At 47.4% G+C, this 15,396-nt stretch overlaps 1 protein-coding gene across 1 annotated transcript; it reads right to left on the reverse strand.

The window, feature by feature from the left end:
• Window positions 1-13,984: 13,984 nt before the first annotated feature.
• Window positions 13,985-14,968, reverse strand: LOC108578394 (protein dpy-30 homolog). Its single transcript, XM_017941718.1, has 3 exons — window positions 14,953-14,968; window positions 14,760-14,839; window positions 13,985-14,315 (listed from the first exon to the last, which is right to left on the reverse strand). The coding sequence occupies exons 1-3, from the start codon at window positions 14,966-14,968 to the stop codon at window positions 14,073-14,075; spliced, it is 339 nt and encodes a 112-aa protein (XP_017797207.1). The 3' UTR covers window positions 13,985-14,072.
• Window positions 14,969-15,396: the final 428 nt, after the last annotated feature.

Genomic DNA, 15,396 nt, shown 5'->3' on the forward strand with positions numbered 1-15,396 from the left:
ATTGCCTACCGGCGAAAAGTAACGATAAAGACGCAACGACCTCCTCATCCGCTTTTGTCATTGAACCCTTTCTACTTTAACAGACGACAGCTGGATGCGCCCGCGCTTTAATCGTGACTAACGTAATCCTTACCGGGTGTCCCGTGCTCCAACGACGATTTACGGGGCTAACGAGTTCGCACTTCTCGAATTTCCCGAATGTTCGTATGATTCTCACTCCCCCCACTTTTCATCCTACCGCTGTCTTCGCGACGGGAGAGAGACGATCCGCGGCGTCCCGTCCGTATTTTCAGCTAACCGACGAAAGTTCGCCCCTTACATTATCGTCGCGGTGCAGGGAGCCGCGAGTCAGTTCTTACGCTTGCGGGTGCCGCTAACTTTTTAACTAGTTGCAAATTAAAATTTAACTCGAGGGTACCCACCACCACCTTCACCTCTGCCGCTGTTTCTCCCGGTACTTTCCCGTTTCCCCCTCGGTTCTTCAGGGCTGGCTCGTGCACGAGCAAAGAGAGAGGGAAAGTTTGCCAGAGTAGATTTAAAAAAGAACCCGGAGGTCATTGAAAGTTATAGGGAGTGTAATCGAAGACGAACCAGGAGTTTGATCATATTCACCCGGAGATGCTGATCAAAACGGAACACGACGTACACGCGCTATATCGATCTTCTAGCAGATTGACTTCTCCGAGTAATACGGAGAGAGAGCAACGTAATTATTCTTTACTTATTTTTTCTTCTTTTCAATTTTCCACTCGCGACGTGGAAATCGGCGTCGCGTGAGGAGAAGCCAATGAGGAATTACAAAGATCATCCTGTGCACCACCAGACGTTTCCATCCCGAGTATACGCACTCGCATTCCTCGCGACGCAACAACGACAACAAGAACAATACTCGAGCAGCGAACAACCGTCGGATTTAGTTAGCCAGGCATAATGGGGCCCAGGGCGTGCATAATTTTTCTTGCGAACGCGGCACGGGGTAACGAAGCAGCCCCGTAATGTTGCGCGCAACATTTTCAATTACCGCTCGACGTATCCCATTGTTAGCGACGCGTATCGAATCTCCGTTCGAGCTATAACGGCAGAGAGGTATAAAGATTATTTCGAAACTGCCGGCAGCGATTGTTCACGAAAGCGGCCTAACTGGAGACGAAGCGGTTCGTGTGTAACACACACACACACACACAGGGAGAGAAAGAAAGACAAGAGAAGAGGACGCGAGGTACCGCGAGAAAGGCGCGGAAAAGGGTATTGCAAAAGAGAGAAGAAAGGGTAGAGGAGAGAGGTAAGCCCTCTTGCAGACGGGCCGAGGGCAGGACGAACAAATTGCACTTCCCAGTCTCGTTAAAACAATGTCGTCGGGGGAAGGGAAAAGAGGAGAGAAGAAGGCTGGGAGAGTTGAGGCCTCAGCTGGCGAGGAGGAGTACCGCCAGGAGAAGGAGAAGAAGGGAGGAAAAGCTAGGTGGCTGCTGCAGCTTCCAACGAAGCAGTATTCAGGTGGAAAGAGCTCTTCGCTCGTTAGCATTTAATTGAGAACCTCGCGAGAAGAGGACTCCGGACCACGGTAACGACCGGTCGACGGGCTCGTTTAAATATTTTAATAATCTCTTGTATCGCGAACGGCGATTCGAATATTTAGCGGTGTCGCGATATCCAGGCTCTACCGCCCCCGTCGTCCTCCAACCCCCTTTGTCCGCCCACCATTCATTGGAAATACGCGCACGGGCCAAAAGGACCCACGGCATGCTTCGCTCTCTCCTCTCTCTCGCCCTCCCTCGTACACCGTGATCGAACCTACCTACACCCACCTTTCCACCCCTAGCAAGAGAACGTTCTCTCTACCGCGATCGGACGCGATTTCAGCTTTGTCGAAGCAATTAGAGCGAAATTTATCGATCGGAACGTTCAATGCAAATCGGCCGTGTCGCGAACACGACCAGACGACAGTCATTATCCCGCGATCCCCCAACGACTACGCATTATAATTTTAAACGTGGCGGTGTTTACACTACCGACAGAAAGTTCGAACGCCGTGCTAAAGATAGATCGGCGAAAAAACGAGTAGGGTGGTTATTTTTGTGGTGTCGTCGGAGCAGCGATCTATTTCCTACGTTTATCGGTTGGTCGATGGATTAACCGAATTTGCCGGAAGTATATCGAGAAACGTTATCGGGGGCTGAACCTTTTCGCCGATACTGTACTAGACGATTCGCCAGCAATATCGCAATTACGATACACTATCGAGAGAGATGTTCGGTTGTTCGTAAAACCGTACTGATTTTAGGCGAACCTTGGTATATCGTTGATTTCATCCTTAGCCAGCTCGAACGAAGGGAATAAAATGAAACAGGCACGATTAATCGCATCGCCTATTCGATCGACCTGACCTCCATTCGCTCGCAAAGTGGACTCGTTGTAACGAGTAACTTATATCGATCAGTGCTCGCGCGCGCGGCCTTCGAATTTTCCGGTCTAATGGAACGTGCCATTTAGGCGAGCACTTTGAGGCGACTCGTTTCTCTCCGTGTTATTTTTCCTTTTTTCCTTCGCTACCGGCACGGTACACCTGGTTTACAGGTGTAAGAGGGGATGCACCGGGCACTTCCTGTATCGACAGACGCCGCACACATGGCTTTTCTTATCGCCTCGGGTCTCGTTTATCATCCGTAAAGCGATAATCAATTAATCGCGTGAGTACGGCAGCGAGAACTGGCCATTTAATATTTAAACTTTTTGCGCGGGAGATTAATTCTTCACGCTCGAGCGAGATCTCTATGATCGACGTATTTATCACGTAGCCTTTCGCCGCTTTTCCCTCGCGCGCTCCGTGTTACGGCGGAACTTATCAAGCGTTGTAAAATATATTACTGCTGGTTCGTTAATTTTTCAGAAATATTTATGCAAGCCCTGCCTGGCCAGCTCGTTCACCCCGGCGATGGCGCATCGCGTCGATCTACCTTCTACCACGGCGATCCTTTACGACGTCGTTCCCTCGTATAAGAACCGACGATTCCTTCCGTCGTGTCACTTCTTTATTAAACGTTCGATAAACGCGTTTCGTGGATTATCGTCGCCGGTCTAACCTCTCGATTTACGTCCCTTCCTCCGACGCTCTATCGTAACGTTATTAAAACATCATTCCGGCATCTCGGACTACCGAGTTTCACCAGCAAACAGACACTAAACTTGATCGAACGTCGAAAGATATCATCGACTCAAGTACCTCGCCGTGAAACAACACCCGACGAGAGTAAGATTCGCAAACCGCGCTCTCAGCGTGCCACAAAAATGTCATTAACTCTCCCCACCGTGGGAACGGCCTTTGATCTTAGCGAAACTTGACCCGCGGTCAGCGTTAACCAGCCGACTTTGTAACCTGTTGTCGTCACAGGTAAGTCGTTCCTCTTTCGACCCCACGATCCACGTATCTCCATCTTCCTACGCTCCGCTCCTCGTCGACTGGTTCTCGCTCGTCGCTTTTCCTCTAGAATCTACAGTGTAGATCAAGGTGACCTAGGTTCATTAGCTCACGACCGACGGTGTACAAAGTTTCTCGGAACCTTAAAGTAAAGAGGGTACCCGACAAGACTGTGCAACCCCGATTAGCTTACGCTTACCGGGCATCTATATATCGTCTTTGGGAACGATCGACAAATATAGCAAGCCAGCCAGCCAGCCAGCCAGAGTATATATCGTGTACTTCGACGGCATTAACCGGCTTTCCCTGCACGGATTTCACGGCCGTCGGCTTCGTGTTTATACACACCGTTCGTGGAATGCACGCCGGGTACCTGGTGGTATTTGTTGTTTGCAGTTACTCAGTCCTCTGTGTTTTCCTCCGTCCCATACCCCTTTGGTACACCCTATCTAGACTATCTCTCTCGCTTCGTCTACCACTCGACACGACCTTCCTTCCCTTGCTCTCTCTCTCTCTCCACTTCGCCCTACCACCAAGAATGCGCCACGCGTTGCCCCGTGCAAGCACGATGCAGCAACACACTGTGTACCGAGAGGGATGTGCTGCTCTCCGCGCGCAGAGCCGTGGGGAGAGGGAAGACAGTCTGCTGAGAGGGATTTTATTATACGGTAGAACGGAGACCCGCAGGAATATAACCGTGGAAATGCACAAATAATACGAAAGCCGCAAAACAGCCGACAGTGATAACATTGCGAACACGGCGACAAGAGGACGAGCAAGGGTGGAGGAGGCGGAGGAGGGTGAAGAAAACGTGCCTTCCGCTGAAAGATCTCCCCCGCCGCGTTGTACACAGGGCAAACCAGGCGGCCGCCCGGTAGCAAGGTAAAACCAACAAATACTTTTCATCGCCCGGGCACGTATCCCGCGTGAAAAAAACATGCTGCACCGGTTGGAATCTTGCCTACGTCAGTAGCCCGCGGAGAATATATCCTGCACTGCAATTTGCAGGATCCGTCATATCGTTTTAGCTGGGGTCCGTTGAAATTGGAACGAAAGAGAACCCGTGAATTTTCCAAGATACGAACGGATGACCGATTCGAACGGGTAAACGAGAAGCCGCTTTTACGGCGCCGTAACGAGATATCTTAATCGAAATCATACGGTTAATACCCGTATCCCCCGCTCCCGACTGGGGTAGGGAGGAAAAAAAGGGTGAGCGGTTTTACGCGGAATCTAAAAGTTTGACGAGTCCGCGCGCCGTAAGATAATCCGCCTCGCGAGAGGGGAAATTGATCGATCCCGTCTAGCTCTGATCAATTTCGCGATTCAAGTACCGATCGCCGGTGAGCACTCTGTTCCCAGCCACCCACAGGCGTACGCAGTGTGGCAGAGTTGTGTGGAAAACAGCGAATATCGGAAAGATGGTGGATATTCGAGAGGGATTTTTGGCAAAAGGGTCAGAGGGCACACGGCGAACTTTCACTCTTTCTCACACTTGCGTAGGCGTACAGGAGCGGATAGCGAGGTACACGGTTTCCCCATTATCGGGTGTTTACGACGACGAGGACGAGGAGTGGAGGAGCGCAAGAGGAAGCACACACAACGAGGGTCGCATCGCCGCCGGTCGAGATCGCATCGGCCGCTCCGCATAATAACTAGCTACCACGCATTTACATTTTAATACGGCCACTCTGCATAGCGGATAAAAGGTATATAGCCCTGTGTGGATGAAATCACCGACCTCTGTCGTCGTCATCGACACCCTCTCCCACCCCCGTGCTCGGTCATCGCTACCGGAAATAACCGGTAAATTAGCCGGAACCGTAATGGCGAACGGGGTCCAACGAAGTTCTTTTGTTCCCTTTCCCGCTGTGAAATATGGTACGTATCGGGATGAGAGGGACGCGACAGAGTAAGTCGATGGAGCGTTAATTTTTACTCCTGCGCTCCTTCTCGCGGGGGAGAGGAGAGGGAGCATCAAAGGAGCAAGCGGACTTGTTATTAATGCAGTTTACGCGACTCGTCGGGGGCTGCAGTAAATTAAAGAGCACACGATGAAAGGGGAACGTATTGCTCTACTTCCAAGAAACGACTACTAGCACGAGGACATCTTTACCCGATGAAAAATGCACAGTTACGGAACTAACGGCGCGATTGTTGATTCACCCTCTACTCGTACAACGTTTAATCATGAAGCGGTAACAAGTAGTATCGCGAGGAATAGTTACGCGAATAAGCACGAAAGAAGTACTTCCAACTCCTACCTCTTTACCATTGAAACAGTTACAAGCATCTCTTATAATTTTCCAATCTTTTACCGTTTGATTTACCGCTGGTCTTTTTTCCACATTTTACTCGAGTAAGCAATTCAAGAAACATTCGCTGACAAAGACTCACCCAGCGGTGAAGATAAGCAGGAAGCAGGAAACTCGTGGTGCGTGGTCCGATCGATCCAGGAACTTTCCACGAGAGTGTTCGCCAGCGATCGTCGATTATCCGGGGATGAAAGTCGAAGTAAGGTTTCCGCGTCTCACGCCCCGCAATCCGGAGCACCGACTAGATGTCCATTAAGATAAGCCGCGACCATGTTTAATGGCGAATCCAAATGTCGACAACAGCGTTCGTCTGGTATGTCGTAGAGGGACGCGAAGAGAGAGAGAGGAGAGCGGGGTTGGTGAGGAAGAAACGAGAAACAGGGGGCGATCGTTTCGTTCCGGTGGTTTATAGCATTTCTCGCGACGGATCCGAAATGCGATACTGCGGCTGGATAGGCCTTGAAAAATGTCCTGAAACAGGAAGGGGATAGTCGGTTAGCTATTTTCGCAGGAACAACATCCGAATGGAACTGAAATCCATTCCGGCAGAATGTAGCCGGAATGAAACAAACGAGAAAGAAAAAAAAAACAGACGAAGAACTGATGCAGAAGTAAAGAATTATTAAACACGATCGTATCGGTAGCATCCGGGCCGATGCAAATGGCCCATAAATTTGCGAAATTACATTGAAAATCAATGCACAGGGAAGGAGATAGAGAGGGGAAAAAGGCGGAAAGGGAGAGAGAGAAAGAGAAAGCGCGAGTTTTAATAAAAACTCCCTACCCTTTTTGTCAACGCGCGCGCTGCTCTCAGCGATATTAAAGCCCCCGGAACTCGAACGCGACTCCCACGTACACGTGCTAGTTTCACCGAAATAAACGAGGCTAGATATTCTTAACGTTCTTTTCCCCCTTTTCTTTCCTCTTTTCTCTTTTTTAACAGGATATACCTACCTGACGAACGAACAAAAGAAAGATGGAAAAAGATGGGAAAAGAAACATGGGAACGTGTAAGAGACTAAAAGAAGAAGAAGAAAAAAAAATAGAGAACAGATTGACCTTATTCCCTATAATAGCTCGACTCTGCCGTTCGATCGACTCTTGTTTATCAATGAGAATCTAAGCTGCGAATAAACGATGGAACGTCGATAAGCATCGCGCGCTCGTACGCCCCTGCGGCCATTCGTGGCGCTACCGACTCTATCGATCCGTACGATCGACCCGTCCAGCTTTTAGATCCGAGGCTGGATGGCTTGGCTTGGCTTGGCTCGGCTTGGCTGGCGTGCGCGCGTGTTTCGTTATCTGCTCGATCGTTCCGCCGTAATCGCTTCTACAACGGTCACACGCGAAACAATGTTCGCTTCCCTGGCCAAGGCACCGGCGAACGATGAAGCTGACGCGCTATACCATCGCGCGCGGAATAGATGCTGCCAGTATAGAGAGAGAGAGAGAGAGAGAGAGAATGGTCGCGTCCCGTTGCAAGCAGATATAGAACGGGGTGATTTATTAGGTGGGGAATTCCAATTCGCGGGCTGATTCACCGTGGACCACAGTCGAATCGAGTAAACATCTTCGATCCACACCTCCATTCCCCTCTCTTCCTAACAATTCCTCCCGCCGTACAGGTGTACGAGCGTGTCGTCACAGAATTTCCACTCTGCTCGATCCGTGGAAATTCCATTTATACAGACGTGTTGCGTTCGTTACCGGTGATTACTTGCTAAGCAATTGCTTCCGAGGAAATAATACGAACTATCCTCTATACGTGCATGTACATATATATATAAATCACGGGTAATCATTAAGAGGAAACAAGGGTAGTTTCTATCTATGAGATCCCTGGACAATATAGTTATACAATGGAAACAGATTTTCAAAGGGTATCTAGAACAAGGTTTAATTGCCATCTCGATTGCCGATAATTGCACATCCATCGGCTCCCCTAACGATAAAATGAACTAATAGGGATAGAAACGAACAACGTTCTCTCTCTCTCTCTACCCTCTGACCTTTCGTTATCGCGCCAAGTTAGATTGGATCCGCGAAAAGCCAACGACTCGACGTGATCCTCTTTTTATGTAGATCGAGTCTTCACCTTTGACACCTGCATCGACGCGCGTAATTGAATCGGCCGTTTCCTCTTTTCCCCCCCCCCCCCATTCTTTTTCTCTTCTTTTCTCTTTTTTTTACGAAGCCGATAATTGTTTCGATCCAGGTCGACGAGCGAAAAAATATATACGCAAGCCGGGTAGCAATAGCGGCAGGCAGAGGGTAGTGTCTAGGCTGATAGCAGGGTTCTCGGTTAAGTTCTATCGGCTGATTGGCAGTCTCTGAACGGTTTATTACGCTCTAGTCGACAATTTCGCGAATAAGCCATCCACTGACAGTGGCGTAGGGAAGGACAACCGGAGGACGTAGAGAGAGAAGCGGAGGAACAGCTGAGTTTCGTGCGTGCCTTCGCCGGAGGAAAAATATCGGTCTGGCAACGGTGAGTTATATCCCCGTAAGGTATTATTCCGTGGTAAGAGATGGCACGGCGGCTATCTGATTCCGTTATCTCGGCGCCGTATACGGAGGAGTCCGTGGATTCCGCGGCGAAATAACAGCCCGGAGAAATAACGTATTCCGTGGACTGGTGGGCCTTTCAGCGTCCTCATACTCCCTGGAACGCTCGAACACGTCCGTCTTCATTCGCGTTTCACCCAGCCAACCCTTTCTTCTTTTCTCCTCTCTGACCGCGAAACGCGGACGAAGGAGAAACTGCCGGAGGAGAACAATGTAGCCTGTCACTCTCTCTCCCTCTCTGGTTGACCAGGCTTCGCATATTATACCGTCCTACGTATGCGCACCGTTTCAAAATGGAGAAGGTGTTCATTGTCCCGGTAGCTCTTTACGGGTCGGACGACGATGAAGGGATTAATAATTACGCCGGTATATACCACCGGGTCGGAAACTCGTAGCTTTGTGAAGTGGCAGGGAGATTGAAATCGCCTGTGATCGAGGTGAGATATCGCGAGTCTTGCAGCAGGGATGTTTTCGGAGAACGACGCGAAAGAGTAAGGGTGCGACGATTGTACGTTCTTCTTTGTTAATATCCTTTGCCACATTGGAAAGCTGGAATATTTCTGCCCTTTCGTGGAACAGAGGAATTTATGTACAGCACGTGTCGCGATATAAATTCCAATTTGAGTTTCTGGCGGAAGAAAAAAATGGAAACTTATCGCTAACGATATTTCAATCGCAAATGGAAAATCTGTGAACGTTCTTGCAGACCCTGAATCAGGCATGCGTGCAAGAACAGAAAATGATCGGTCATTGAAAGCGTGTCTAGAATCCCTCGAGTGAAACTGGAACGTAAACCGAAACTTAAACTACCCGGCGTCAGTATCGATCGGTGATCTCGACGAGATCGATGAGTACGTAAAGGCTTCCTATCCTGTTACAAACCGGCAAAGGTACACACGTGTGAGTCCGGCCATTAATACCCACAAATTATAAATAATGTCAGTGCCGCGACCACAAATCAACGTTTGCAGTAATACCGGCCGAGGGGCTTTCGACCGGTCGGAGGATTAAGCGCTTTTGGAGGACGCCTACCCGGCTGGTGCACAGAGAAGATGAAGGGCAGAAAGGAAGGCGAGGGAGAGAGAGTCAATTCCACTGCGATCGAAAACTGAAACCCAGGGGAGAGGATCTGTGCATTAAACCCCATCCGTAGGAATGTACTGCTTTGTGCAAAATGTTCCTTGATAATATCGAAGCTGTTCTCCGACTAATATCGATATCGGTATCGATTCCACCAGGCACAGCGAATCGCGCCCAAGAAAAAGAAGGCGTGCTTAATCTTGACAAAGCGTTAAAGACAAAAAGACCGAAACGATTTTCGTTTAGCTCCACTCCCTCCTCTCCCTCCCTGCTCTTCCTTTCTCGATACTACTTTAGCGAAAATATCGTCGACGAAAGTTTTCAGCAAGAGCACGGACCGATAAGCCTTATCAACGAGTACAGCTTCTTTTTTCATCTTTTTCGCGCTGGAATAACCTAATGTCCCGGCAGGTTCCTAACGATGTGATAAGGACTTTCGTAGATGGGGTAAAATGTGCGTGCACGTAAATTCACAGCGAACCACGTTCGACTCGATTAGAATATTGCGTGCAGGTTGAAAGTGACAGAAAACGAGGAGAGGATCGATAGAAATAATTACGAAGGAATCTCTCTGAAAAGACAATTCCAGACGAAAGGTAGGATAATAAAGAAGAACGCCATTACCTAATTGAATCCGTCAAGATATTCCTAATTATTCAAACTGAAGAAGAACTGAATAGACAACCAACTCTAACTGGCGAGAGAGTATTTGTGTTTGATCGTTCTCCAATTAAAAACCAGCCATTCTTCCCGCCGTTACAATAAACCGTCTCTCGAACAATAGAATCAGTCATTGTCGTACCTCTCCTCTTGTTAGGACAGCAAGGGAACGATTTTATGATACGTGACTTTATTTCAGTAAACCGTTATTTTTAATTTAGCAGACTAGTTCAGTATCAGTTAGATACCATTAGCTCAGTATCAGTCAGAGACTATTAGTTCAGTATCAGTTAGATACCATTAGCTCAGTATCAGTCAGAGACTATTAGCTCAGTATCAGTCAGACTATTAGTTCAAGATCTGTCAGTTTCGAACATTAAGAGTTAACTAGTAGGATCTCGAATCAGCGAGATCCATTCATTAGCAGTCTCAACCACTAAAACCAGTCATCTGAACATTGTTAGTTAGTGTAAATTGAGAACGATAAAATCATTAGACGGCACCAAGTGCAATATTCGTAAGTACGTGGAAAGTGAGTGTCCAAGTGCTTAACATCTCTCCTCTTTACATAGCGCTAAAAGAAACCAGCCGTTCGGAGCTGCAAGGAGCAACGTAAAACAAAAACCGGACGACGACGACGAGTATGCGTATATACTCGAGTTTAGTGTCGAATCACTGGACTCTAGTAATTCGATGTCTCGAGGACCTCTCCGCGGAACCAATAATTCCCCGGAAGGGCGGTGGAGGATGGAAGAGACGAAGAAACGGGAGCATGAAATAGCCGAGGAGATGCCGTGGCGCGATAACGGATGCCCGCGCGTCGCGGATCTTGTCTCGTTGTCTTCGGGTAGCGTCGCGGTGCTGGTTTGCCGGACGGGGTGGTAGCGAGGCACCGCGACGACGCTTCCTTCTCCACCTCCTCCCGGAGGAGAGCGAGAGGGTGGAGAGAACACCGTCAAACAGATTGAAATCAACGGGAAGCGACTTCTATTTTCTCCTCTGCACTGTACCGGAGCCAGATCTGAAATGAAAATCTGTGGCCCCGCGAGCGAGGAACCGCAAGATAATTCAGAAAGAGAAGAGGAGTCTGCGGATGGAGTGGAACCAGGGAGAGAGAGCATGAAGAAAGACTTTTACCCCCACAGTGTCGTTCTTGTGCACGTCTACGCTCCTTCGTGGATCGCGAGTCGTTTCGTCAAGCTGATTAAAACGTCCGTCTCTAATTATACCGTGACCGAATTACGAAATTTCATTTTGCGAGCCATGAATATGCTTCGAGCTCGGAGAGAGAGGGGGGAAGTTTCAATTTGCAGCTGGAAACGTTTCGATGTTTCATTAACGATTTTATATTACAACGGAGCACGGCTATTCTCAAAACAGATATTACGTTTAATGATCGTAACTGCTGCGAGACCCAACCGGTATTTATTGTTTCGCGCTTCGCGCGGCGGCCGCGTAACCGAGCGAAAGTCCGTGCCAGCATCTTTCATGGAACGAGTGAAACGGCCAGAGGGAAAAAGAAGTGAAAGGAGAAATATGTATTGAAAAAAGGAGAAATAGAAAATGGGGTGAGAGTGAAAGAGAGGGAGGGGGAGGATGGGTGAGAGGAAAAAAGAATACGAGAGAAGTTTCCGGTTATCAGATAGAATTCTAGCCTGGCAAAAAATACGAGAGAAAAGAGGGCTTTAGCTCGCGTGAATCTGCTCGGTAAGCGTTTTTTCCCTAACTCCGACACACGGAGAGGCGACTGGTACAGGGGAAAGGGAGAAAACGAGACAGGAAACTGCGGTAGAGTTTCCAGTTATGGAGAAAAATTTTTATATAATCCGGCCAGTCAGTTCGGAGACAGAAATTTTCGAAAAATCTCTACTTGGAAAAGTCTCGCGCTCTTACGGCCTGGTAAATCGTTTTCCGCCCTGCGAGATCTGCGAGAACTTACAAGTTTCGTTTCTTTCTCGACAACGAAACACGTTGCACGTCGCGTACCTCCCTTTTTCTTTTTCTTTTTTTATTTCCTCCCCTCCCACTTATGTCCAACTTTCATTTCCCAGCCTGTAGAAACTTTCGATTAAATTTTCACGGAGAAACGAAAGAGAGAGAGAGACGAACGCCCGCACGCCCACCTAGATGGCTCTGGTAATTCGCCGCTACCGAACGTCTCGATCCTTTGACGTGACGCGCGTCTGGCTAACGTAACCGTACATATTCAAATTCACGATTCATGATACAATTCCGGTCGAACCGACGTTCAGGGACCCCCGACTATCAGCAGCGCACTGCACACTTGTCGGGAAGAAGCATAATGCACCCTGGCTTGTCCTCGGTCGCGAGGCAAGACGCACGCTTAATCCGCGTTTGATGCTCGCTAGCCTATTGGCTGCCTACAGACGAGCATACGATATTGCGCCAAACCGAGCAATTACTGTCGGTAATCTCGCTAATAGAATTCCAATATGCGTGCCAATTGAACCGAGCTACCGTGTGGCCGTGCGGGCGTGAATCTGCAGATTGTGCGCGCACGACGAAAGCGGTGACACGGTTCACTCATTAACCATGCCCCCTTCGATTTTGCGTTCTTTGTGTGTATGTGCAACTGAAGCGCCACTTAACCGTAACGCGATCGCGCGTCAACATTTTGCGTCGTATCATCTGTACTTACGCGAAAGAAACGACGAAAGAAAAATCCGAGAAGGATATGGAAACTCGACATGTGTCCCGTGTCTTCCTACTTCCACGGTACGTATATCCTATGCACACTGTCTCGATACGTTACACCGGTGAACTTTGTACCCGTAATGGATATGTTAAAGCGACTCTATTGTCGTACGGTTTCAATCTCGAGAGTTCCTACGATAGACGTAGGAAGCTGTGCGTAGTAGGATATAGCGTATGGCGGTTCATCTGATCTCGTTTAATACGACGAGAAAGATGTTGACAGGGTATTACGTCGTTTAAAAGTTCGATCTACGGTATCTACAATATAAAGGGTGGAAAATAAAAGTAATACCCAGTCTGTGTGCGGTAAATGTACGCCAGGAACCGTATCAAGGAAGCGGAGTGATGTACGAGAGAGTCGGATGGGAGGTCGCTCCGTTAATTGGACTCGGTACGATGATGCTGCCGTGCGAATTGTTCCCCACGAAATTACCTCGATATCTCCTCTCGTTGTCGACGTTTTGTACGGTGCTCCGGCGTTATCTGCGATGTGCACGAATTTTCTTTCGTCGGGATTGTTACGAGCCACCGGTGCAGTTAAACCGTTAACGCGACACACTACGCTCAACGAACCAGCAACTGAACGACATCCGGTTATAATTAACGTTCCCGCGCGCGGGAACGAACCGCGCGAATTTTCGACTCGAAAAAATCAACGTAGTAGTCCTCCCGCTACGGAACGAATTCAAAGTGTGTATACGTGTGCGTAGTCGAATGCTGCGTCACCCGCGCAAATTATCGATCTTATCGGTCTGTAAAATAAATTTCACGTCGATTCATTGGACGATTACATTTAATTGCATCCAATTAAATCGCCGTTCCAATTAAAATCGACGCGGGACACCGAGGACTCATTACGATTTATCGAGTCAGTGATAACTATCCTTCTCGTTTCTCGTGAGTGACACAAAGCACGAGCAGTTTTCACGGAATAATATCGTCCAAGGCCTCACGATCCGGCGAAGAAATTCTTTCAGGTACGAACTATTGCACTGTTAACTGTTGTCCGTTTTAACAACGACGAGGTTAACCTCTGCTGATTTGAACGTTGCAACGCACATACGTTATATAAGTCGTCAACCACCGTTAAATAGTCATTGAACGAACACAAAGAGAAAAACACTTTGGAAAACTTGTTACATTTTCTCTGTTATTTAACCACCAGAAAGTTTATCATACGATAAAAAGCTAATACATTTTTATTTGATTTAAAATTACACAAGTACACCTTGCCCGACTTGAATATATTCCTAAGAAATTTCAATAAATGTTTATGAACGATTCTTCAGTTTTCATCACATAGTTATAAGTGCGTAGGCAGTTCATTGACTAGTTGGTGGAGATTCACCATTGTCGTATTGGCTTTTGTTCCTTAATAAGTATCCGGCTAGATAGCTAATGGGGTCGGCAGGTCGTTCCTTGGCTAGACTGGACAGGGCTTGTAATAGAATTGGGACTACAGTCTGATCCAAGTACTGCCTCGTTGGCAATGATTGTACTTCGACACGTGACTTCTTTGGTGGTACACCGGACAGATCAGAGTCCTTGTTCATTGCTAGTATCCTCTGCAACAACACAAAACAGTTCAACAGATTAAGACCAGTGTCAGTTTCACCTTTGTAAACATCAACAAAACTGACTGTTCTTATTTTGTTTACACATTTTACAAACTGTGCAAAAACACACTCACAACAAGCATAACCTTACTACGAATGAAGTAAACACTAAAAATATACACAAACTTGAACATGCCAATGGTATAACTCGTTAAAACTGGTACAAAAACAAAGTCAAATTTCGACGTAGCAGCTGTCATTAGTTTGGCGGGAAATGTCAAAAATACTACGTTCTAAAGATTTTTCGTAAATTTTAATAAACAAAATTAACGCGACATTGCGAAAACATAGGATCAACGTTGATATCGTAAGCAATGTTTACGAATACGAATCAATTGCAACGAAATAGTGGCACGATAGGTTATACCTAGATTTATAGGTTATCTAACTTACGTGCGCTGTTTCGCTCACAACATTGGTGAGGGGTTGTGCCGGCGTCGCTGGCTCAGTTCTTTCCTCCGTGGTGTTTTCCGCTATTGGAAGAACAACGATTTAATTGACATTATTATTACCATAAATTCCCATTCAGAACGTATCGCTTAACGTTACCTATTAAATGATAAAAAGCAAAATAAACGGTACGTACCACCGCCAGACGCCATCGTGCGAACAAATGATGTTACCAACTACTACGAGTTATCACTGCACAAACATCGTTCAAATGTTACCATATGGTAAATATTTGAATTTCAACGCGATATCATTTTTAATAATTCAACGAAACATTTGAAAACACAGATCGATAAGTTGCTGCTTTCGTAGTATCGTAAAGTATGCATCGACGTACCATTTCGCTAACGTAAATATAACCAAGAAACTTTTTCAGAGTTACATTTAACGAGAAACTGCGGTACAGCATAGTAGCAATTTCGTTATCGGTAGAGATAGGAGTCCGAAGAAGTAAACGGGACGATTGTTTTTTTTTTTTTTGTTTTTATTTATTTAACGTAAAGTTAGACGCTACGACTTTGGTACAAAAACATAAAATAGTGGTACTGAGGAAACGGTGTACTGCGAGCGGATCCTCGAG

Source organism: Habropoda laboriosa, unplaced genomic scaffold, assembly GCF_001263275.1.
Source record: "Habropoda laboriosa isolate 0110345459 unplaced genomic scaffold, ASM126327v1 scaffold5, whole genome shotgun sequence".
NCBI lineage: Eukaryota > Metazoa > Arthropoda > Insecta > Hymenoptera > Apidae > Habropoda > Habropoda laboriosa.

What these genes read in the sequence shown, in the direction of transcription:
- LOC108578394 (XM_017941718.1), bottom strand. An exon ending in TTGTGAGCGAAACAGCGCAC is followed by an intron (nt 14,316 to 14,759) that starts GTAAGTTAGATA and finishes GTGTTGTTGCAG; the next exon opens with AGGATACTAGCAATGAACAA.